Source organism: Arachis hypogaea, chromosome 3 (assembly GCF_003086295.3).
Source record: "Arachis hypogaea cultivar Tifrunner chromosome 3, arahy.Tifrunner.gnm2.J5K5, whole genome shotgun sequence".
Classification (NCBI taxonomy): domain Eukaryota; kingdom Viridiplantae; phylum Streptophyta; class Magnoliopsida; order Fabales; family Fabaceae; genus Arachis; species Arachis hypogaea.
The window spans coordinates 99,548,652-99,575,821 of NC_092038.1; the positions used below are offsets into that span (position 1 = coordinate 99,548,652).

Genomic DNA, 27,170 nt, shown 5'->3' on the forward strand with positions numbered 1-27,170 from the left:
AGTACAATGTTATTGAATTTAAAGTCGATAATAGGTAATCAATTTTTTTAGATTCTTTAGCTATATATTTAAACATTTTATTTTCTATAAGCATAATTTTTGGCGAATCAATTCAATTCCTTCGAAAAAACTGCGAATCAAGTTCCTACAAATATAATTTGTTTATAAGTAGTTCATTTTGAATTAATCCAGATAACTTGTGAATAAAATACATGTAAGTTGAATGTTTACAAATTAGTTTGTTTGGAATATTTTTTTAAAAAAAATATTTTAATTAATATTGTAATAGTAACTTTTTAGCTGAATTTTTTAATTTTAGTTTATAATAGATTGCAATAACATTGTCTATATTTCCGGTGCAAGTATTATTTTTTTAACATAAATGCTCATCTTTGCATGATTGGTATTTGACAACTATTATTGTTCATCCAGAATGTCCTTCTAGATAGCATGGCTGAAACTGAGAAATAAATAAACTGGCTGCTAGAATTTTAACATGAAAACAAAAAATTGAGCATGATAACAATTTAAACATATAATAACCCTTAATCTAAGTTTGTCTACGTGATAATAAATATATTATTTTTATTTATGTTTTAGAACATTTTTAAACAATATAACAATTAAAAAATATTCTACATTTGAAAAGTTTTGTTAGTTAGAATGTATAAGATTTTACATAAAACTAAACTTCGAAATGTTTTAACAAATAGAAAATTGATACAGGAGTTTTATATTTTAAAACAAATTTTTGTTTTATATTTTATAGGTAAATAATAGTTATTTTTAAATTCTAATTCTAATTTTTATCTGGTAATCAGGGAATTCTATTTAAAACTTTAAAATTTAAAATTTTAACACGAATCTCTAATTAAATAACTTCTTAAAAGTTTTAATTTTTAAATTTAAATTTTTTTATTTATTACATTTATACATTTTCTTTTTACTGAATTCACATTGTTATTTTTTAGAATATTTCTGCATAATAAAAGTATTCTTTCTCTCTCTTTTTAACTACAAACTATTTATTTTCAATCTCTTTATTTAAAGATATATAAATTTTATTTTATTATTATGCGTTTCTCTATACTTAATCTTAGTAAAATTATCTATATTTTTATTTGTTCATAGATTATTTTTATTTGTTTAGTTAATTTATTTATATATTTTTATATTTAAAAACTCACTGAATCAAAAAAATTATTTTTTATATTCAAATCAAACTTAAATATGTTTTTTTCTATTCAAATGATCAGATCACATATTAATAATTTGTTGTAGATTGAAGCATTTTCAACTAGCATTTTTGTGCACAACACAAATTTAGCAAATGCCATTGTGGGTGGGCGAGCAGCCCTTAAACATATTTAAATGCTCTCTCTTATATATATCTAATTAATAAGCACAAATAACACATCGACATATATGATAAGGTGGAAATACTTAATCCATATTCGAATAAACCATTCTACGTGAGAAATAGAGAAAGACACTATAATAATAATAATAATAATAATAATAATAATAATAATAATAATAATAATAATAATAATAATAATAATAATAATAATAATAATAATAATAATATATTTTATTATTATTATTATTATTATTATTATTATTATTATTATTATTATTATTATATGTGAGAAGTGTGCAAGATAAATTTATTTACTTTTAAATTCTACTCATTTCTATTTGCTAATTAAAAAAATTTATTTAAAATTTTAAACTTCTAATATTAATTTTTAATTAAGCAATTACTTAAAAATTTTAACTTTTAAATTTAAAATTTTTTATTTATTACATTTTTAATTTTTTTTACTCAATTTACATTATTATCTCTTAAGTTGTCTCAACATAATAGAGGTATTTTTTTTCTTTCTTTTTTTAACTATAAACTATTCATTTTCAGTCTCTTTGTTTAAAGACGTATGAATTTAACTTTCATTAAATTAATTTAGTTTATTTCATTAAAAAATTCAATATACATGACTTAATTTTGTTTACATTGTTGTTCCTAAAAAATTGAACTAATTTAATAGTTTGAAAAAATATTTGAAAAATAAATTAATTTGATCAATAAACAAATTTAATTAAAATATTTAATATTAAAAATTTTGTGTAGCTAATAAAATAGTATGAAATAAAATTACTATAAGTGAATATTATTAATAAAAAATAACAAATGATGGATTAGGAAGCTCATATTTATATATTATTATTTTTAATTAGATTAACCAAGTTTAATATAGTATATTTTATCTCATTTCTTGGTTAATATATTTTTTGTTTTTATAAATTCTTCTTTGTTTTTTTTTTCTTTTATGAAAGAAAGAAAGAAGTCCAAATTCAATGAGTAAGGATGCAATCAATACCATGCACGAAATCCAAAAAAAAAGCAAAATTAAAAAAAATATTGAAAGACAGAGAAAATGTAAAGCAGAGCACTATTTAAGGTATCTTTCATAAAAAAATAAAAATTTAATTATTTTGTTGGTTCTATAGTTTAGCTAAATTTTTAATTAGATTCCTATAATTTTTTTTTAATTGGGTCCCTATTCGCAGTGGACGTTAAATAAAATGTTTACATGTGTTTAATTTACCAAAATACCCATGTCTTTAACCCTACATATTCATTGTCTTCATCCTAAACTTGTAGAATCTTATTCTGTTTATCGTTCTCCTCTTCTACCTTTCTTCTTATTTGTTGCTGAAATTATATCATCTTGCATGAATTCCACCCAACTCTCTTCGAGAATTTCGAGTTCAAGAAGTCTCAACAAGAGAAGACATTTGTGTTATTGTGGGGAGGCAGTTGTTGTTCTGTCTTCTTCTGAAGTGCCAAGCCATTGAAGGAGGTATGTAGCTTGTGGACGAGTGCCAAGGTGCAGTTTTTTTGAGTGGATTGATAATGAAGATGATATGAAAGGTGAGTGGTTGAAGCAGAAGGAGAGAAGGATTCGTTGCTTCTGTGGAGACTCTCTGATTCTGAAAAGTTCTAATACACCCAAGAATCCAAATAGAAGGTTCATGTCTTGCCCAAGTAGGAGGTGCAAATTTTTTGAGTGGGTTGATGAAGAAACGAAGGGTGGCAATGTTTGCTTGTTGGCTTCACAATCTCACTCTGATCGGGTGGAGGGTGAAATTAGGGATGAAAATGCACAAGAAAGGAGGATTGACAGACTGAGTGTTGACACCGAGAGGTTAAAGGTGGAGATTGGAGAAGTTGATGGCTGTGTAGGAAGAATCTGTGTAGAGTTGAATTCGGTCCAGGAGTAACTTCAAAAATTAGAAGAAAACATGAAGAAGCAGACCAAGATGTAAATGATATTTTTTCTTTGTTGTGTAATCCTAATAGTTTCAGTGCTATGTGGTAAAGTTTAGGGATGAAGTGGTCACTGTTGGCTTTAAACAAAGCTGTTATAAAAAGTGTATATTATGTTATTTAGATTGAATGGATGAAGTTTGTTTCTTGTTTTCTACTATAAATACAATATTATGATATTGAATGAAAATGTATACAATTAAAAACAACTACTACCACATATTCATCATTAGAATAATATAATGCATAAAAGTGGTCCTTAACATGTTCCACACATTAGATAAGATAAGTGGATCCAACTTGCACTAGTCACAAAATAAATGTTCCACCTAAAATGTACCATCAAAAGTGGTCCACCACAAAGAAAAATATACCAAAAAAGTCATCTTCCAAATACCAAAATACTTCCACATAAACTATAATAAACAAAAAAAACCTACATAAATTCACAATAGGAAGAGCTACATAACCCTAAAAGCTTCAATTATTTGTGAGGTCTATGTGTTCAGCAGGTTTGGTTGCTCCCTTTCTTATCTACATCTTCAGTCTTTCACTTCTTCTCATCCAAAAAGTCTTAGTCTTAGGCAAAGGCTGTGTAACTGGTGCTATTTGTGGAGTTGGTTGACTGAATGGTTCAATGAAAAGAGTTGGTTGAGCTGCTGGTGTATGAGGAGGATTTGCAGCTGCTCCAATAGCAGGTGCACCAGATCCAGCAAGGGGTGAGTCATTTGCAGCACCAGATCTAGTAAGGGGTACACATTTGTAGAACCAAATTCAGTAGCAAGAGTAGTTGGTGCAGGGACTGATACAATAACATCCAAATGTTTAAATCATTCCATCAACGAACAGTTTCAATTATGTAGTATAAAATAACAAAATAAAGTTGTACCTGTGACAATAGTTGCTCTTCCTCTACTAAGACCCACACCCCTTCCTCTTCCTCTCCCCCTTGCAGCAGATCCAGTAGCATTTGCACCAGATTCAGCAGCAGCAGTAGGTAGGCCATTTGTAGCACTGGATTCAGCAATAGGTAAGTGATGAGTCCATATTTGATGATATATTTTGACTCAATTTGGATGGATTCTAGCACATAAACTCACACTTAAGCACCCAAATAGCATACTTTTGTGATTTCTTCCTAATTTGGCCCTTAGATGCGAAAACATGTGTTTTTGTGCTTAAATTAGTGATTTTAATTCCACTTTCATGCCATTCGATGTCATGACATATTTGTTGAGTGATTTCTGGTTGTTTAGGTAAGATTGTCTAGACAAAAGTGGAAGAAAGCATGTAGAAGGGAGAAAACATGAAGAAAACAAGGAAAAGCATACACAGCGAAGTGTGCGTGCGCACAAGAAGGAATTTCCATGTGTGTGTGTGCACAAGCACCTGTGCATTACGCACGGGTCAACTTTCAACTAAGTGTGCGTACGCACACATCTGCACGTGATTTCATTAATGAAACATGTGCTGTGCATTTTATGAGGGCTTTTGGCCCAAATTTTGAAGGCTTGGAGCTGAATTTGGATGCTATATGAAGGGAATATCAACATATATGAAGGCATTAGTTATTATTTGGTTTTCATTAGGTAGTAGTAGATAGGAAGCTTCCTTAGGAGTAGGAGTAGAATAGAATGCTCTCTTAGGGTTTATCAATTTCCATTGTAGCATTTTATAGCAAGCTTTGATTTTGGATTTTGTTTCTTTAATTGTAATTACTCTCAATTCCCTCTTTAATTATAGCAACATTTACTTTCATTTCTTTTTGGTTCAAGTTACTTTGTTCGTATTTGTAATTTTGTGTTTCTTGAAGTTTTGATCAATGAACTTAATGCATCATGATTTCTTTATGATTGATAGCTTGGTTATTGTTGGTTTTGTGAATAGTTATCTAGTTTTCTTTGCAATTTCTCATGTTTTACTTTTATGCACATATGGTGTTTGTGAAAAAGCAACTTTAGATTTTGAGTTGATTTTCCCACCTTGGCTTGGGGTTTGAGATCCTAGGATACTAGAGTCATGATGTCCGACATTTAGTGGTAATTCTTGGGAAGTTAGTTGACTCTTGGTTCCAGCCTTATATGTGATCAGTAATGTCAAAACAACATGAATAAGGTATAACCGTAATTCACTCAACAAACATTGTATGTACTGCTGCTAATGGCACAAAACAGATTTCAAAATTTTAAATTTAAGGCTAGTTTGGTGTTTAAGCAAAAAGAAATGAGCAGTCAGTACATAACATAGCAAATTACCAGGCTAAAGGAAAATATGGATAACTAATGTCAACACCAAACAGAATAATCACAGTTGCGTAATCCAAGTTCAGTTTGATGTTCAAGCAGAAATTGCACAAGGTGTATAAATAAATTTGAGCTCAGTCCTTATCCAAAAATAACATAAAATTGCACAAGTATAAATGATAATGCATAATGGGAAGAAAATTCAAAACCTATGCTGATCAGACACAGAAATTGAATCAAAAATCTATTCAGGCATTACATCAGGCATGTTATGTGCATTTGTGAAAAACAACATTAATAGTTCAATCATATCAGCACTCAGAGTTCATAAGCAGCATTTAGAGTTCAGAGGAATCCAAAACAGACAGCCATCAATCAACATTCAATCCAGAAAATCAGAAATCAACTAACCTATAGCCTTCTAATCACTAAAGCAAAAAAATAAAAAGCAATTACAGAAAGTAAATGAAACAAAAACAATGTAAGGTACAGGAAAGGACATGGAAGCTGCGGTGAGAGGAAGAAGAAGAAGAAATGGGGAGGCGAGGATGGTGGTGGATGTCGCAGCGGCACAGAAGCTCGCCGTTGCTGGTGGTGCTTGCCTGACTTGGAAGGCGGGGCCTAGGGCTTGCAGACGTGGGCAGAAAGCAGCGTAGATACAGGGGAGAAATGGTAAAATGTAGGAGAAAGAAAGGGAAGAAGGAAGAGAGAGAGAGGGAGTTGGCGACGGCAGGATGGTCGCCAGCGGTGATGAGGTGTGGACAGAGGTGATGGTCTGGCTGAGGTTCTGAGGGCTGGTGGTTTCTGGAAGTTGTGGTGTCTCAGAAAAGAAGAATGAGAGAAAAGGATTGGGGGGTTTGGGGAAGTTAAAGCACGAGTCCCCTTTTCGAATTAACGATCGAAAAGGGTCGTGTGCGTACGGACAGGGTAATGTGCAAACGCACACAAGGGACAAAGAAGGGTATGCGCGCGCACAGTAGTGTGCGGGTGCTGCGAACAATAGGGGCGACGCGACCTGTGTGGACGCACAAGGACTTTGTGTGTTCATGCACAAGGATTTTGCGTGCGCACAGAAGGGAAAAAGGGTTTGCGTTCACACGCACAAGGAGTGCGTGCGCTGCGACCAGAGGGGGTGTCTAAAGCTGTGCGTGCGCTCAGAGCTATACCTACACACAGGAGTTTTTTTTTTTAGGGATAGGGTGAAGTGTGCGAGTGCACGCAAGGTGTGCGGATGCATAGAAGGAAAAGAAGGGGTGTACACACGCACAAGGCGTGCGCGTGCTGTGAACAGAGGGAGTGTTTAGGGGTGTGCGTGCGCACGTTGCTGTGCGTACGCACGAAGATGGAAAAACAGGGGAACTGTGCGCGCACACATGGCCGTGTGTACGCATAGGTCCTGCAACAAAAATTTTTCCTCTAAGGCATCAAACATGACATCCAAAATAGGTTTTCAGGTCCCAAAACATCATAAAACTCCCAAAAACACATTAATTCACTAAAACTACCCAATGAACTTCAAAATAAAACTAACCAACCAAGCAATATATCCAATTATTCATGAAACAAAAGCTAAAAGAGAGAAAGCTAGAAGGATATTACCATGGTGGGGTGTCTCCCACCTAACACTTTGGTTTAAAGTCCTTAATTTAGACTTGGCTGGTGAGGAGATCCTTCTTAGGGCGGCTTATGTTTGCACTCCTCCTTGAATCTCCAACTAAGTTTGCTATTGATTTGACCTCCGGGGTCCCAAATAAATTGCATCAAACTCTTGAGAGACTCCAAGCTAGAAACTAGGATCCATGAGTGTTGACCTTTGAAATGAATGCTCGGATCCCATATTCTAGTCTCTCTATCACCATCTTGTTGATTCTTGCTCTTGCACTTGGATGAACAACCTCTTAAATCACCTTTGAAGCACCCAAACCATCCTTGGAATCCTCTTAATTGTATCTTGCACCATTTATACCTTGAATTCCTTTTGCAACCAACATCCAATTCTTCATTGCTTAACACACCAAGAAGTACTCCAAGTTGATAATCTGTTTCCAAGAGAGCGAATTGATGTGGGCCTACGAAGCTCATTGAAGAAATTGTTACCCACTCAATTTGTCCTTGGGTTGGAGTTGCTTCCTTACCAACTTCTTCCTCCTCTTCCCCATCACTTAAATCATAACATGGGGGTTGTGAGAAGTCTACCTCCAAGTTTCTATCAAACTCAATGGAAAGAGGCTCTTTGGGATCATTAAGGGATTGACCAAGGAGGACAAAAAATCATCAATGATGGAATCCTCATCTTGATTAATCTCTCTCAATTCTCCCTCTCTTTCTTCCGGTTCACATAAACCACCTTCCTCATCTTTTTGCACTTCTTGTCCTATGAAAGAACCAAATTTTTACGGATAAAATTATTCAAATGCCCAAATTAAATTTTGGAAAGTTAGGATGAGAATTTGGGAATTAAAATATGATTTTTGGACTCAGTAGGTTTTTCTGAGTCAGGAAATGTATTTTTTGCGAAAAACCGTGAAAAATTGTGAACCGGCAGTCGAACCAGTTGAACCAGTTCAAGTCTGCTCGGTGCTGTGCGAGAAAAAGTAGAAACAGTCAAAAACCTTAGAAAAACATTAGAAATGGAAAATTGGGCGTTAGTGTTAAAGGTTTGGCCCAAAGTTGGGACAAACGGGCTAAAAACGCCAATAAGTTGAACCAGGCCCAAGCTGAGCCCATGTCCAACATATATAAAGGTTCATTTAATGAACCCTAACCTCATAAACACACACACATATCAGAAATTGAAAGAGGGAGAGGAGAAGAGGTTGAACCCTATTCACCTTAATCTTTTCTAGCTCATATCTTGAGTTATAGAGCTCCGATTTGCGTGCCATCAGTGATTACGCGTTCCTTGCAAAGATCTGTACAAAACCCATCGAAGAAATTCTAGAGGTAAGCTCTAAATCCTCCCAGTTCTTCTCTCCAAAATTTTGGGTTTCTAGGATTTTGGATTAAGTGAGTTTTTGTGATTTTGGATGTTTAGGTTTGCTCTAATCCTTGCTTAGCTTTGGATTTGTGCTATCAAATCTGTTGGAAAAGGTAAGAGCTCTTAAATCCTTGTGAGATTATGATTATGTTGAACCCTAGGTTGATTTGTGGTGATTTGTATGTATATAGCTTGATTATTGTGAGTTTGGAGCTTGTTGGGGTTTGTTGGAGCTACATTGGTGGTTGGATTTTGGTTGAAAGCTCTTTTGGTTCATATTGGGGGTCGGCCAAGGTATGATTTCGATTTTCTCTATGTAGTATATAATATTCATGGACACTTAGGCTAGTGACCCATAGGATAGGATTGGATTTGAATGGTTGATAAGTGGTTGGATGTTATTGTTTGATGACGTATGATGAAATGATGATTCTTGAATTAGGTATTGATAATTGCTAGTGTTATTATGAGGATGATTTATTTGTGGAGTTGAGGAGTGAATTGTGTTGATAAATGCAAAATTGGGGTTAATTTATTGGAAATGTAGTTGGAAAATGGTTAATAAGGTTTGATGTATGTAATATATTGATGTGATGTTGTGAATGAGGAAAGATGGAGGAAAATGTGGTAAGTTTGCTGTAATATGTTATAGAGTGTTGATTTTGATGAGAATTGGAGTTTGGAAGGGTTTGGGTTGGTTTGGTTGTGTTTTATAAAAGATTTGAGGAAATTGTGACTTTGGGTAAAAGCTGGTTTTTGGTGAACTTTGTCTAATCATAACTTTTGCCTCGATTTTCAAAATTAGTTGAAATTTGTTTAGAGTTAAAGATCTTTGAATATCCTTTAAATTGATATAAAGTTTTTGAAGTTTGGAATTTTGTAGAGGAAATTATGATTATTCAAAGTTGGTGTTGAAAACTTGAAATTCTGCAAAGTTACAGAAAGTTTTCTGGTATGTGCGCACGCACAGCCTTGTGCACACGCACACTCTGCAAAAATTATGACCTGTGCGCATGCACAGACCTCTGTGTCCACACACGCAGAGGCAGACAATCTGCTTGTAGCGCTGGCACAGCTTGTGTGTGCGCATACCAATAGGAAAGTGCAACCTGTGTGTACGCACAGACCTGTGCGCACGCACACGTTGGGAAGGCCAGTGTGTTGGGGGCGCTAGCACACCTTGTGCGAGCGCACAGACCTTATAAATTTTGGTACCTATGCGTACGCACACTTTGAAAATCTTCCTGGGCGTGCGCGCACACACACCTCTGTGCGGACGCACACGCCCTGTTTCATAATTTTAAAATTTGTTTTCAACTATTCACCTTCCTAACAAGGTTGTAAGCTTCTTTAACACCATTTTAAGGCTTTTGGGTTTGATTTTGAGCATGGAAAATATGAGGGATAGCTGAAGCGTTTTAGTTAATGATTATTATGAAAGATTAGAGAACGGAGGCTTAGGTATCTGGTGTACTGGGGGTGGGTTTAGTGTAGTGCGAAAGAAGAATGGTGTATGTATTGAGAAGTTAATGAACTAGCAAGTTTCGGAATAGAAAGTCATGAATAAGTGCTGGTTAAGATGAATTGAAGATTTGGAAATGGATGAGTATGGTTGACGAAATGAGAATGAGTGTGAGTGTGCTATGAGGAGTGGCCTCTGAGTTTGATTACGCAATTATGATATGAGTTGTTCTCCGTCGTAGGGGCTGTGGCAGTATCCCGCCTACGTTCGGATGTGAGGCTTGGCGTTAAGCTTCTCACTCATTTTGATTGCTCCAGAGGAAGGTGGTAGGGCACGTATCCCTCGGAATGTTTCCCTCTGAAAGGAGAAGGTGGTAGGGCACTTTCCCTCAGAATTTTCCTCCTGAGCATGGGTTTCTCTCTGATTTCAAGGTAGTAAGGCACTAACCCACGGAATGATGCGACAACCAAAGGAATGTAATGGGGCACGCTCCCTCGGAATTTACCTCCTTATGCGCAATAGAGAGACTAATCCGGGAGTTGTCGACCGGATTTGCTGTCGGGTTTGGCACAGTAACCGACATGTGATATCACAGCCAATAGGACAGACATTCATCATATGCATCCTATATATGTTTGCTTGATTTGACTACTTGAGTTTGCCGACTTGTATAATATGCCTACTTGCTTCTTGAATTACTTGCTACATACTTGAATATTACCTGTGTTTTCCTTGCTCTTATTATCTGTGTTTGTCTGGTTTTGAGGAGGTTAGGTAGGTGATGGCGACGGGTTCGCCTGGAGGATAGGTTGGTGAAGGCGGTGGGACAGCGGTGTTTGGTTAGAGTAGAAAAATCCTTTAAGAATGGACTACCTTTTTGACATACTAAGGTTTCAAGTTTGATTAAGGTTTTACATATTATGCTTCATTATTTAGACCACTTTAAGCTTGAACTCTTGTGAATAGCTATGGAGTCTAGGATTGCCTTTGGCGTCCCAGGGTCTTATATCCTACATCACTGGGCACTGTTACCATACTGAGAACCTCCGGTTCTCATACCATATTTCTGTTGTGTTTTTCAGATGCAGGTCGCGACCCACTTCGGTGAGTTGTCTGATTGGTGACAGAAGCGGAGGATCTAGCACTTCTTTTGAGTTTTTTTTTTATTTATTTTGAACATGTCTCTCACTTTCGCATTTTATTTTGTCTAGAGGCTTGTATTTGAGAGAAAAAAACTTATATCAGCTATTTTAAATGTCTGGTTTCATATATGGTCTGTATATGACTGGCCAGCTTAAACTCCGCGAGCTTTGGCTAGATTCTTATGATATTACTTTTCTATATTTTATTATATTACATCTGTCACTTAAGCTTTAAGTTAGTAGCTTTGTTAGCACGTTTTGTGCTTTTCAAATCTTGTGTCGAGCTATATCCTTCATTGGGCTTCTAGATTATACTATTCCTTCTATATATATTATATGTATAATCATAGAACTGTCGTAACCTTTGATTAACCTTTGCTTTACAACGCGAGGTAAGGCTTAGGCTAATTGGGGTGTTACATCCTAGCTCTTTTTCTTTCCCTTGAAGCTCCACGCTCTTCTCCTCACCACACTCCTTCGTTGCTCCTTCACATTCTCCAAGGGGAATGTCTTGATTGCTTGAGCATAGCGAGGCTAGGCGGTTAACCGCTTCGACTATGGTGGCCATGAACTCCCCTTGCTTCCTTCGGAACTCTTCTTGCTCTTGAAAGAATGCTTGAAGATCTTTTTCCTCTTGGGGCAAGGGTTGGAAAACTTCACATTGAGGTGAAAAAGAAGGTTCAAAGGTTGGAAGAAAGGTTGTATATGTGGGAGGTAGTTCATGTGGGTGGGGATATTGAGGTGGTATAAAAAGGGGTGATGGTTTATATGGTTGGTAGCAAGGTGTATAGATATTTTGATTTCATGGAGGTGTATGATATGGTACTTGAAGGTTGGGTGGTTAAGGGTTGTGTATGGGGTATCTCTCATATCCTTGGGTTTGATATTCATATAGGGGAGAGTTTGGCTTATTGTAGTATGAGGGAGGTATTTGCCATGAGTGTTGCTCATACACAATTGGTTCCTCCCTTAATTGATTCTCCCACTCCAAGAAGTAATTCCAATTTGAATTCATCATACCCTACAAAATACTCACAACCAAGCTCCAAGCAATAAGGGTGATAACTCATAGAGAAAATAGAAAATAAAAGCAAAAGATATCAATAAAACAAGAAAACAAACACCTAAGTATTAGAAAAAAACAACCAAAAAAGTAAGATATTTATACTATCAACATTTTTTACAAAAACCTAAGATATAACACCAATTGCATCCCCGGCAACGGCACCAAATTTGAGGATAAAGAGTTATTCCCAATTTGGAATCAATCAAGACAAGAATCAAATCGTTAGTAGCATAGTCCAAACCAACAATAAACTCTCACAATCAAATGTTATGATAATTCAAACCAAATATAAACCGAGAGTAGTTAACCTCGGGTCGTTCTTCCTAGGAATGCAATTGAGGTGTTATGCTTTCGGTTGTGGAGGCAAAAAGGGGTGGTTTCCAAATCAAAGAACGAAAAATTAAAAGAACTTGACAATTAAAAGAACCAAGAGATGATCAAAATTGGTAATTAATGCAAGCAACAATGACATAAGATCAAAACTAGTGAAAATGCTATAAATGCATAAAAGGGCCTTGACTTGGGAATGATAGTCTAAGGAATCCCATCATTGTCATAACCACAACTATGGTAATTATCATGAGTCAATCTCGCTTAGTTAACCCCTAACATCGAGGAATAGGTCAAGCAATCATAATTGGCCTTAATCCATAAGTCCTAGCTAACTTACCAAACTAATTGATAAAAGGCTAGCTTTAATGGAACCAAGAGTCAACTAACTTCCCAAGAATTACCACTAAATATCGGACATCATGACTCTAGTATCCTAGAAATTCAAACCCCAAGCCAAGGTGGGAAAATCTACTCAAAATCTAGAGTTGGCATTTTCACAAACACCTTGTGTGCATAAAAGTAAAACATGTGAAATTGCAAGAATAACTAGAAAACTATAACCAACTATTCACAAAACCAACAATAACCAAGCTATCAATCATAAAGAAAGCATGAAACATTAAGTTCATTGATCAAAACTTCAAGAAACACAAAATTACAAATATGAACAAAGTAACTTGAACCAAAAGGAAATGAAAGTAAATGTTGCTATAATTAAAGAGGGAATTGAGGGTACTTACAATTAAAGAAGCAAAATCCAAAATCAAAGCTTGCTATAAAATGCTACAATGGAAATTGATAAACCCTAATAGAGCATTCTACTCTACTTCTACTCCTAAGGAAGCTTCCTATCTACTACTACCTAATGAAAACCTAATAATAACTAATGCCTTCATATATGTTGATATATAGCATCCAAATTCAGCTCCAAGCCTTCAAAATTTGGGCCAAAAGCCCTCAGAAAACGGACAGCACGTGTTTCATTAATGAAATCACGTGCAGGGTCCTGTGCGTGTGCACAGATGTGTGCATACGCACATTTGGCTGAAAGTTAACCTATGCGTACGCACAGGTGCTTGTGCGCACGCACACATAGAAATTCCTTCTTGTGCGCACGCACACTTCACTGTGTGTGCTTTTCCTCGTTTTCTTCATGTTTTCTCCCTTCTACATGCTTTCTTCCACTTTTTCCTAGCCAATCTTGCCTAAACGACATGAAATCACTCAACAAAAATGTCATAATACCGAATGGCATGAAAGTGGAATTAAAATTACTAATTTTAGCACAAAAACACATGTTTTCACATCTAAGGGCCAAATTAAGGAGAAATCATAAAAGTATGCTATTTGGATTCTTAAGTGTGAGTTTATGTGCTAGAATCCATCCAAATTGAGTCAAAATATATCATCAAATATGGAATCATCAGTAAGCCATTCGTGGCACCAGATTCAACAACAGCAGCAGTAGTTTTTGTAGAGGCTGATGGAGCAAAAGTTAAATGGTTAAATCATGTCGTAAAAGAACTGTTTCAATCATCTAGTATGCAACAAGAAAATATAGAAGTACATGTGATAATAGTACCTCTTCCTCTGCCCCTTCCTCTACCTAGTCTCGCACCCCTTCTTCTGCCTCTCCCCCTTGTAGCAGCTCCAGCAGCATGTGCACCAAATCCAGGTTCAACTAAGCCAGTTACTACATCATATTCAGCAGCAGCGGGTTCAGGAGCTGAGGAAAGTTCAATCGAAACCCAACAACATATCAGAAAAGAACAGGTGCAATCTGATAAACCCCAATTCCGTGGTTTATCTTGAGCTTATTTTAGGAGATTTTATCACCTTTTCCCACATCTATTCAATGAAATAGCATGGTTTTGTAATTCTCCCTTAATTTGTGCTTAAATGTAAAAACATGCTTTTTAGACCCTTAAATTAGTTATTTTGATTCACCTTAATTCCATTCGATACCTTGATGTGTTTGTTAGTGATTTCAGGTCCATAAGGCAAGTATTGGATGGAAGAAGTGAAGAGAAAAGCATGCAAAGTGGAGAATGCATAAGAAAATAAGGATTGGGAACGCATCAATGGACGCGCACGCGTACCAGGCGCGCGCGCGTAGAAGTGATATCGCATGGCGACGTGTACGCGTACATGGCGCGTACGCGTGGATAGAGAAATTGCCAAATGGCACGGACGCATACATGACGTGTACGCGTCGATGCTCGCACGTGACTCACTTAAAGGCAAAACGCTGGGGGCGATTTTTTTTGAGCTGCCCAGGCCCAATTCCAACCCATTCCTGAAGCTATTTCATGTAGAATTCAAGCTTGAGTAAGGGGGGAGCACTTAGTTAGTCAACATGAGCCTTTAGTTAGTTTTCTAGAGAGAGAAGCTCCCTCTTCTCTCTAGAATTAGGTTAGTATTAGGTTAAATTCTCTTATATTTAAGTGTAATTTCTTGATTTCATCTTGATTCCTTTATGAATACTTGTTTCTACTTCTTCATTGTTCTTAGTTTTCTTATCAATTTTACTTTCCTCTATTTTATGTTGATGAACCTTTGTTGGACCTTGATTTCTTCTAATGCAATTTTATGTTTCCATGCTCTCCTTGATGTTTATTTTCATTGATATTGTTGATTTATTGTTCATGATGGTTATAGATTTTGCTAATTTCTTGTAATTGGTGATGTTTACTTTTTTTACACGCAATTTTTTGATAAAATATTTCCTTTAGTTTTTGAGTAGTTTTCTTTACTCTTGGCCTAGGCTAAGGGGATTGAGTGACCTTGAGTCATTGGATCTCAATGAATTGGTGATTTGAGAGCCCTTGGTGATCAATTTGATATCCATTGATATTAACCCACTACTAATCTAATTAGTAGATAGGTCGGGACTTATGGGTTAATGTTGATCAAGCCATTTGACGTACCTCAAGCTTAGGAGTAGATTATACGTACTTAAAGCTTTGGAGGTAGACTTAATGAGCTTGGTTCCTCATAATCGTCAATATATGGTTTGTAGACAAGGATGGTGATCTGAATTACCTATGTCTAGCCAAGAGTATCTTTCCTTTCTTTTATTAATTAATTGTTCATTTACTTTCTTGCCCTTTATCAATCAAACCCCCTTGTCCCTTCATAGCCAATAATAGAACACTTCATTGCAATTCCTCGTGAGATGACCCGGAGTTCAAATACTCCGGTTAATTCTTATTTGGGGTTTGTTACTTGTGACAACCAAAATTTTTGATTGAGAGGATTGTTTATTGGTGTAGAACTATACTTGCAACGAGAATTCATTCATTTGTGAAAATTCTATACCGACACAACAAATCCGCAACATCACAGTCAACAATTATGAAACCATAAAAAATTATATGTACCTGAGACAATAGAATTTGGGCAGTGCCTCCTATTATGTCCATACTGGCCACAGTTGCTGCAAGTCACAGAGGTACCCATCCTTCTGTACATCGATTGGGATCTATTTTCATCAGGTTCTCTAATCTGCACCATTCTTGGTCGACCAGGTTTAACCCTGAATACTGGGGGTATGATGGTATCACAGTTCACTTTCGGACACATGTTCTCTCCATTAATTGGAGCAATTGATTTTCCATTTGTTGCATGGTATGCTGCTGGACTATAGTAGTTGCTACAATACTCTTCAGGATTATCTCCCTTTTCAAAGATGGCATTGCACGCATGTGGGCATGGCATACCACTCAAAACCCAAAATCAACAGCTGCAAGTACCAGCTAACAGATCCACCACAAACCTTTCCATGATCGTCCTATTTTTGTGATGAACCTCAAACTTCATCTCACCGGCCTATCTAGCTTGCCATTCCATACTTCTTGTTGCAATAACATCCAACCTTTTCTTTGGTTTGAGTAGAATGGATCCTTCATACTTCTCAGCCTTCTTCTTTTTTTCTGCAAATCTTGACATCCAATAGATCTGATCTACTCAAACATCGTTAGAATGGGCTTGTCTCTTGCCTCAAGAATCCTGCCATTGATAGCCTCTGATATGTAATTCATTAACATATCACTCTTTGACATGAACATGAAATGGCTCTTTGTCCACAACTTTGGGTCCACTCCTATCAGTTTATCAAAGTCATATTATCCTTACTTTTTGTTGATCCGATATGAAAACCATCTTCTTGATTCACCGATATCATCCAACAACAAATCAAGGAACCATCCCCAGCTGTCCTTTGTTTTTGCCTCCACTGTTGCAACCGTAATTGGGAAATAATTGTCATTAGGATCCTTCTCTACTGCAACTAGCAGATGTTGACCATGGTCTCCTTTCAAGTGACACTCTTCCACTCGTATAATTGGCCTACAACCAGCCAAGAAGTCGTGCTTCACCGAATTGAGGCACATGTACATCCTCATAAATCTCGGTTGGTGTGTTAAAGATGGCCTATCTACAATAAATACTAAGCTTGGACCCTGAATTTGCCCTTAAAATCTCAGTACAATAATCCCTCAATTTGGCATATTGTAGTATGGTCCTTCCATGCACTTCTTTCCTTACTTTTATCCTTGCCCAGTAAGCCTTCTACACTAACATTTGCCATGTACTTATCTTGAATTGTTTGAATAACAGTGGCTAGCCGCATCTCTTCTCCATGACTAATGTTATTGACAATCTTTTTTTATATCCACTCACTAGAAGCAAGCCTACCACTATAATTCCTCCCACATGTATGCTTGCCCTTCAAGGGTTTTATCCTAAAACAATCAGATCTTCCTACCTTACTTGCAAAGCATATCCACTTTCACTTTCCTTTTTGTCCCTTACATACTACTATGCACCTCAACTTGCGTTCTTCTTGTACCTAATGTCTCTTCCATTCAATAAGGCATGCTCTTTAGTTGCATCTTTAAATTGGGAAAGTTATTTGAACTCCAAGCCCACCTTAAACTCATACTCTCTACACATTTCTGCCTCATCATACTTAAGAAACCTTTTTTTCTTAATCATGTCATCATAATCTTCCTCATAACTATCTATGTCTTCAGTTTCATAACCATCCAAAATGTCTCCAACTTGTTCATCCATCTCTGCAGAAGCTTGATTATCCTCAGCACCCTTATCTGTTGTCCCTTCTTGACTAAGCGGGCTATTGAACCCACCAAACGCATTTGATTGTCCACCATCAACACCATCCTCTACATCAAACCCAAAGTAATCCTCATGTTCACCATCATCAGCACTGTCATCAAACCTATGCTCCTCAGTAGAGGGTTCTGACTCAACTGGAACATAATCTGGGACATAATCTAGATCCATTGATGTGATTTCAACCCCATTACCTTCCTATAACCATCAACAGCATACACTATACCATGCTTCACAGAATCAGTAACTAAAGCCCTAGCCATTCTAATGGCATGCCTATCTGACTTGAACTCTTTCAGACCTAACTTCAAGTCCACTGCAGGTTCCTTCCACCATAGCTTTGCATATCCCTTGTAGCCTAGATCCTTTAGCAAACTCACTATCTCTTGCAAAGACCATTCATTTAGTTCAAAATGCAAGTCTTCCACAACCAACCCACCTAAATATTATATTCCATGTCCCATGTCAATAAATTTCCCTCCGTGATAGAGCTCTATTGTGAACTCTGATTCTTCCATTGTAACGCAACAAAAAATGAAAAATGCAAATTAGTCATCCCCTAATCAAATATCACCAACAACGTCAGCCATGTTAACGCCATAACGTTCGGCAACAGACATGAAAGCGTGAAGAGTGGAAAAAAGTGTAACTCGTACCTTGCAACGATGAGAACAGTATCTCCTTCGATAAAGGAGGCTACGATAGACAATAACAAATCTCGATCACATAATGTTGGATGTAAACATGTTATCGAACAATCAAAAACGAAGTTGGGGTGAAGAGCAAGGGTTTCTTTTGCGTCAGTAAAAAGGGAGGAAGAGCAAGGGTTATCTTTTCCTCAGTGAAAAGGGAGGAAGAGGGGTAAGGGCAATTTTGCCAATATGAAATAAGTAAATACATTAAATATTAGAAAAAATGATTTTAACTGGGTATATCTAATCTGGGAACGGAATATTCCATTAGTCCAAATGTTTTTTGTCATTGTAAGGACCCAATTAAAAAAATGGTATAGGGACTCAATTGAAAGGAAAAAAACTATAGGAACCTAATTAAAAATTTGGCCAAACTATAGGGACCAACAGAGTAATTAAACAAAAAATAAATTAACTATTTATATTCTTCATTATCAAGTTAGAATAATATATTTTTTATTTAATATTTTTTGTTGTACTGGTATTATATATTTAGATATTATTGAGTATAAAAAATAGCTAACATAATATTTTCTATATACTATTTGACTGTTTACAAGTAATAAATTAATAGTTTATGTTATCTTCATAATATGTCTCTTACTATATTTGTTTATGAAAAATTACAGAAAGTTTGCGTGTTAGTTCAAATGATGTGCATTTAAAATCGGTGTTGTCTAACATTACAAATAGAAGCACCAATACAGGTTGACTTCTCGATAAATTTCTTGGAACTTGCTTTTGTGAATATACATGCGCTTTATGAATTTTGATTGAGAAAGTATAGGGAGACAATGAGAATACTAAACAATGTGAACAATGGAGTAAAAAAGAAAATTAAAATTAAAATCTTAAATCAGATTATGAATTAATTATTTTTAATTTTAGTTTTTAAAATTTGAAAAATAAAGATTTTCAATTAAACTAAATCACAATTGGCACAGTTTCTCCCAATATTACGCTAACCTCTCATTCTCTATTTGCAACCTCTGGTCCGCAGAGTCATCCCGGCACTGCTGCACTTCCCTGCATTTGCGATCTTTGGTCCACAGAGTCATCCCGGCGCCGCTGCACTTTCCCACTGTCCGATTTGACACCGCCCAGCCGACGTCGCCCATCCTCCTAGCAACGTCACTCAGCCTCCCGCCGTTGATGCCTAGCCTCTCCGTGTTACCGTTGAGCGACCATAGCGTCACCATCACCCTCAACAACTACATCCGTGTCTGATTGAGTTCATCGATTATGCCACCATTTGGTTTGTTCCACATTGATCCCGTATTAGCAACTACTACACCTTAGCATCACTGATTGCTAGGTTCCTTCTTACTACCATCAACAATTGCATGCTCGTGTAGAGCGGACCACCCAAAGGAAGAAATTATCTGCTTTTCCATATTCATATTTTCACCATGCCTTTTAATTTATTTGAATAAGGAGATAAAATTATATTTAAGGGGATGGAGATGAACAATGAGGGTTCTTGCACAGTATATGTTCTTCAAATTCATTTGATTTAAAATTTGTTTCTTTTATTTACTTTATAAATACCACAAAGCAGATTCACAACCTTGGCTAGTCGAAGTTGTCATTGCATATCTTCTCCATCGTCGGATCTCCTGCCCTGCCTCCATCGTTGCCGTCAATTCTCTCCACCCCGCAAATGTGCTGGATGTTCAATTCACTAGGTATGTAGATGGTTATTTTAGTTCTTAATTGGATGGTTATTTTGTTTGATTTAGTTTGAGTATATACAATTAACAAATGTTAGATGGTCATTTCACTAGGTAGCTGGATGGTTATTTTAAAAACTACGTGGATGGTTGTTTGATGACGATCCCGCGACGATGATGGGGGATGAGGCTACAGGGGTGGACGATGATCGCCGATAAGGAAGCTTGTAACGTCGGAGAGGTGGGATGATTGATGAGGGTGGGGATGACAGACAATTTGGAGAAGGGGAAAGAGGGTGTTTGGGTAAATTCCTTCGATAAATTAGGGTTGGGATGGTTAAATTTTTGAAATAACTGGTTTTGAAATTTTTGGCTTAGGTAATTTGGAAAGTTTTTTTACTTTGTTTTCCCCTTAAATTAGGCCAAATTTGAAACCCATTGTTCACATTGTTTAGATTCCTTATTGTCTCCCTAGTGAAATTTATTTTGATTTTTTTACTATTTATACAATTATAAACCATAATTGGAAATATATTCAAAACTAATGTGTCGAATTATTTTACTAGGTAACAACTCAATACCATGTCAACTAAGGTCTACAACCATTAGTCCACCCTCTGTGAGTGTAAAGAGAAATCAATTTGTCAATACTAGTGGTGTTAGTAGTTTGGCTAACTCAAGTGGAGCATACAATAGCCCATGTCATCACACAAATCAATAACATCTTCAACAAACATTAAACAATATGCACCAGTTACAAAGTCAACATATGATGCTAATATACTTAGATTTCTTTTAATGTTCCACAATTCAAGATCAGCATTTAGTTTTTCAACTGGTCTACTAAAATAATCATTCTTATATGATATATAATTATTGTAGATACACTAAAATACATAAATCAATCTAGGTTGCAAAATGACGCAAGAATGAAGAGGAAGACTATACTACTTCAAAAGGGTCATGGTAAGATAACCATGATAGATTTTAACTAGGGATGGCAACGGGTCCCCATCGAAGCGGGGACATGCCCCCTCCCCTACCTCCATTATCAGTCCCTGTCCCCGCCCCATCCCGCGCTTGGTAACGAGGACCTCATATTCGTCGGGGACTCGAGTATCCACGGATTTAAAAAAAGAAAAATGAAAAAAATGAAAAAAAATAGAAATTACAGAATTGAAGGTAAATCACAGAGACGGAGAGGCACATATATGAGATATAATCATAGAAATTGCAAAAAATCACAAGTATGACAGAAATCAAATTAATAAATGCTTCAAGGTAAATCATAAAAATTACAGAAAATCACAAAAAATCACATGAATAACAGATCTTACAGAAATTACAGAAAATCGCAAAAAATCATATGAATTATAGATCTTACAAAAATCACAGAAATTAAAATTTTTTTAAGTTAAATGGAAACCATAGAGGACGAAGAAGAACAATGCTCAATGAACAACAAAGAAGAAGGACGACGAAGGCGGTGACGCTCACTGAATGGCGACGACATGACATTCACTGAACGGCAACGGCGCAACGCTCTTGCTACTCACAAAATAGCGACGACGTAACGCTCCTACTGCGATGAAGACGGCGTAGGTGCGAAGCTCTTGTAACCCAGTTGCAACGTCTATAACGCGTGAAGACAACTACAACGTTGACGGGGTGTTGAGAGAGTGCAACGGTGAAGGGATTTTGGGGGGGGGGCAGTGAGTAGCGGTGAAATTTGGAGGAAGAGAGGTGGACTTTTAGAGAGTAGAGAGGTTAGGGTTTCATCCCTTTCATGTGACTGAAGAAAAGAAACAAAGAATGGAGGAGGCAAGGGTTATTGGGTTTCAGAAACTAATATATATATATATATGAAAGGCATTTTGGTCTTTTCTTATAATGGGTATTATATGGATCCCTACGAGGCGGGGACCTCTATCCCCGCCCCTGCCCTGTTTGTTATATGGGTCTCCATCCCCGTCCCTGCGGGGATATTTTACTCCCCAAATCCGTCCCCTGACGGGTAATTCCCCGCAGATACTTGCCCCATCGGGAAAAATTGTCTTGCCTAATTGTAACTTTTAAGAGTTAAGAGTCACAATGGCTTCAAAGTTCTAATTTTCAACGAAGACGGCAATCCATAGTCATCAACAACAAATGTCATATTCAAAGAAGATTGTAATAATATTTAGGTAAGAAAAATAGTATTTTTATTTTAATAACATGTTATGATTACACTTTTTTACAAATATTTCTTGTAAAAATAACTAATTTATCTATAACTCTACTTTCAGACTTGAAATGAAATATATAACAAGAAGTACAATATCATATGATAATTGCTTTTCTAATGAGGTTAGTAAAATACTAGGTTGTCGATAAATTTTCATTAGTCTTTTGATATAGAGATTAATGTAAAACTAATATGCTACTATTACAGTTATATATATTCTTATTTTTTAAGTCTCTTTCCTTATAGTTAAAAAATATTATAGACTTCAAACGGTTCTATTTGTATTTTACTTTGAATAAAGATAAAACAACATATTCATTATTCAGTATGTTTATTATATAATGATGATGATAATGTTATACTAAACTCGAAAAATTTATTATTATAAAATGTTATTTTTGATTTAATATGTCAAATTAAAATGTAAGTCCATGTATCGTACGAATTTAATACTAATAGAATATGTACACATGAGATTGAAATAAAAAGTAATGCATGTAACAAATATTTCTTGAGTAAATTTCTTTTTACCCAAAAAATATCCCTTGAGTATTTTATATATATTTTTTGTTTTCTTCTGAGTATTCTGAAATATGAATGTGAGAAGTATATATAAAAGATTAAACGAATGTACATACAACACATTAGAAAAATTTTCAAAACAAAAATTTTATATTCTCTCTTTATCTGTTGACATACTATTTTTTGTATTACTTTTTCTCATTGATCTTAGTAGATAGTATAAATAAATAGTATATTTTTTTATGAAAAGGAAGCTTAATCTCTTAGAGAAGATAAATATTTTTATTCTTAGAAAATAAATATTTTCAAAAGAAAATGCTAAAACACTGACATATTTACAGATTCTCTCTATAAATTTTAGCTTCTTATAGGAATTCTAAAAAACCACTACAATCACCACCAGCACCGACCGCCACCATGGAAGGTGGCGGAACAGCGCTATCGGATGTTTACCAAAGTGCGAAGAAGCTCCTTCTGAAGACGCGCGATGGCGTGGAACGCCTCAAGCGCTTCGACTACTCCGCCTCCTCCGATCTTTCCTTCTCCCTTTCTGATCTTTCCCTTTCTTTATGCGTCCAAATGGATCGATTCTGGCACTCCTCCCTGCCATCAACGAGACCTCTGGAAAAGGTTCATTTTGAATCATCCTCCTCCGCCGTTTTTTAACAAAATTCTGAATGCGAATTTTTTATTCCTATTCTGAATAGAATTGAGTCATTACCTAAACAATAAGTTTGAATCGAGAATTACATTTCTGCAACAAGTTAGTTATTAGGCCATGATGTCTACAATAGATGAAATAAATGCATGTAGTTAGTATATATTGTAGTTTAGAAAATATTTGAAATTCGATTGTTAATAATGTAAATAGCAACATATCATCTGCATTGTACGATTCAAAAGTTTGGAATTTATAGTATTCTTTGTTTCTTTTCTTTTGCAAGTGGTTGTGTTGTGAATTTTGGTGTAGAAAAGTGGAACAAATAGTTGAAGAGGCTGACTCTTTGAAACAGCCTCTAGATAAATATAACATAAAGAATCAAAAATGGATCAAAGAAGCTAAAGAAAGAGCAGAGATTCTGGGACGAGCAGTATGTACTTCAATTTTCATCATGTTATGGTTTTGGTAATTCTCTCTATTACTATTTTTAAGTTCTTGCTTGATTTTGATGCATGCATAATTGATTTGCTTTTTGTTAATTTGATGTGGCAGAATGGGGATTCCAACCATGTTTTGAGGATCTTTGACGAGGAGGCACAAGCTATGCAATCGGTTCGAAACTCAAGGCTTGAGCTCCAGAATTCTATTGCACTTGGGAAAACCATCCTTTCATCAATACATGGGCAAAGGGAACGCTTGAAGGTATCTTCCATTCTTCCCTTGCATTCCTTTCATACATTTAATACAATGATGATATACTTGATCCATGGCCTGAAAGATATGAAAGATACGACCAACAAACATTTAGATTAAAACTATTGTTTATGTTTAGCTATAATCTCTTTTTTTATTATTATTTGTTATGAATGATAGATTAGATGTATTCATATATTTTTTGAACTTTCACGTAAACAACTTGTTTTTGGCAACTATACTCAACAACCACAAAAGTGAAAAAGATGTTTAATGAAACGGCATAACAAGTTCGAAATAGACATCTCTTTTACTTTTCGTGTAGATATATATAGTTGTCAAAACTAGTTGTTTACATAGAACTTCTTGAAGAAATGGTTCATTTTCTTGTAGATTTCATCTGTGATTGCTAAGTTAGTTTTGAACAAGTGTAGCTTCTGTCTCTTCTTTAGTCAAAAAGCAAAATTTAAAATGTACTTTTAGATTTTCATATCAAGGATCCTTTTTATTTCTAGTAATGTTAACACTGGATGATTATTGCAGAGTGCTCGTAGGAAAGCATTTGATGTGCTGAACATAGTGGGGATGTCAAACTCTGTTTTGAGGCTAATCGAGAGACGTAACCATGTTGATCAGCAAATCAAATATGCAGCCATACTTTTAACTGTCATTTTCTTGTTTGCTTTTGTTTTATGGAGACGTTAGATGGGACCATCTTTCAAGACTTCGTATGTTTCTTTATGAAATGTATATGCAAATAGATTTGTCCAGAAGAAGTGTTTTGTACCCTTGAATAACTAAAGTTCCTTAAAATTTTCTTGTATTCTTTTCACCTGATATTTTTTCCAGATAGAATCTAAGTCTATAAAATTTTTGTTCTTATTAGCCTTTACAAATTTGTTATTTTTGGTTCATTATTATTTTGTATTCAAGATATTACCAGTCAAAAAGAAAGGATATTTACCATGTTCTAGTCTCATTGTAATTTTAAGATGGAATTCCCGACGTCATAGTGGAAGAAATTCTAGGGAGCAGCAAAAGAAAATAAAAAAGTCTAACTTAGAGAGTCATTTAATGTCTTAGATATTAATCTCAATTAATCCCTAACAACAGCGTCAAAAACTTATAATCCTGAATGGAGGAACCACCTCAATTTTAATTGCGGTAATCAAGAGCAAAAAATTTCACTACACCTCACCAACAACAATCCCAGCCCATACAACCACAAACTCACTAAAAACTTTCTTCTTTGGAGACCAAATTTTCTTCTCTAGAAACCAAATTTTTCTCCTATGAAATTTCCATTGAAAAACTATCCCAAGCTACCACCACAATAGCCTAATCTTCCTCCACATTCATGCAACAAACTCAAACATTCATGGATGAGATGGGATCCAACTTTCAAAATCAAGGTGCATCCATTAGAAATTTAGAAGTACAAATAAGACAAATTGCCAAGAAACTCATAGAGAGGCCGCACAACACCTTTTCAAGTGATATAGCTCTCAATATAAGAGAAGAATGCAAGGCCATTAGTTTAAGAAGTGAAAAGATGGTGGGAAAAGAAGTCACATGTAATCTGGGAAAACAATGGAGGATGCCAATCAACAAAAAGAACAAGTCAGTGAACCTCCAATTCAAGCTCCAAAAGAGAAAGCACTAGAGAAGGCAAAAGTGGAAGACTACAATCCTAGACTTCAGTTCCCTCAAAGGTTTTAAAAGGAAACCAAGGACAAGAAATTCTCTAATTTCTTGGAGGCATTCAAGAAGCTTCACATCAACATTTTATTTATAGAAGTTTTGAAACAAATGCCTCTTTATGCCAAATTCATGAAGGAGTTGCTATCCAAGAAGAGAACTTTGAAGGGAGATGAAATCATGCTAATAACCAAGGAATGTAGTGCCATAATTCAAAAAAAAAAATTGCCAAGAAAAATGCCAGTTCCAAGGAGCTTTCAAATTTCATTCACCATTGGAAATACAACTTTTGAAAAAGTCTTGTGTGATTTAGGAACAAGTTTCAAATGTCTTTGTTTATGATAAAAAAGCTACAAATTCAAGATGTGAACCCAATAAGGATAGCTCTACTCTTGGCAGACAAATCAATGAAATATGTACATGGAATAGTTAAGAATGTCTTGGTCAAAATGAGAAACTTTTCCTCCCAGTAGATTTTCTGATTCTTGACATGGAGGCAGATGAAAATACCTCCATTATTCTAAGGAGATCATTCCTAGCCACTGGGAGAGCTTTTATTGATGTGAAAAGGATGAGTTAATGTTGAGGGTGCATAATGAACACTTAGTTTTTCATGTTTTCAAAACTATTATTCAAATGAGAATGAGAATTGCATAAAGGTTGAATCAATTGATCCAAGCCTCCAAGAACCTCTCGATGAAATAATCTTGAAGGCTCTACTTTCATTCTTGAGAGGAAAAAAAGAAAGAGAAAATGTGTAGCAAATTCAAGACACAAAAGAGGCTAACAAGAGTTTGCAACCCAAGCATTCCGTTGAAGTCAACAAAACTTTCCTTAACATCAAATCTAAGTTTGGTATTGGGTGTGCATCATCAAATAAGAAGAAAGTTCTCAAGGTATCCATAGGTTGGAGAAACAAGAAGATCCCTATAGAAGACCTCTCACCAGGGGAGAAAGTTATGTTAGTTTACCATCCCTTGAAGCCGTATATATTGAATAAAATTCGTTCTCTTGAACACATTGAGCTCATAGATGAAGATACAGGATGGAAGTTCATAATAAGAGGAGAGGAGTTGAAGCACCATGATCATCCTCCACCTTAGCGAGAACCAATCGTCAAGCTAGTGACGTTAAAAGAGCGCTTGTTGGGAGGCAATCCAATCATCGGTAACCTATTAATTTGTTCTTAATTTTATTTTGTTTTTAATTTTGTTTGTTTTATTTGAATAAGTTTTTACATCACTTATTTGCTTTCATTAGATAATCATGATTATTCATATTTCTATCACCACTGTTATTTCTTTGTTGCTTGAGGATAAACAACTA

At 35.5% G+C, this 27,170-nt stretch overlaps 1 protein-coding gene across 1 annotated transcript; it reads left to right on the plus strand.

The window, feature by feature from the left end:
- The first annotated feature begins 23,741 nt into the window (after window positions 1-23,741).
- On the plus strand, window positions 23,742-24,969 carry LOC112770916 (membrin-11-like). Its single transcript, XM_072229991.1, has 3 exons — window positions 23,742-23,918; window positions 24,006-24,155; window positions 24,690-24,969. The coding sequence occupies exons 1-3, from the start codon at window positions 23,886-23,888 to the stop codon at window positions 24,849-24,851; spliced, it is 345 nt and encodes a 114-aa protein (XP_072086092.1). The 5' UTR covers window positions 23,742-23,885; the 3' UTR covers window positions 24,852-24,969.
- Window positions 24,970-27,170: the final 2,201 nt, after the last annotated feature.

Coding starts and splice junctions, on each gene's coding strand:
- LOC112770916 (XM_072229991.1), top strand. CDS start 23,886: ATGTACTTCAATTTTCATCATGTTATGGTTTTG. Junction 23,919..24,005: donor TTCATCATGTTATGGTTTTG/GTAATTCTCTCT, acceptor TTGATGTGGCAG/AATGGGGATTCCAACCATGT. Junction 24,156..24,689: donor GGCAAAGGGAACGCTTGAAG/GTATCTTCCATT, acceptor TGATTATTGCAG/AGTGCTCGTAGGAAAGCATT.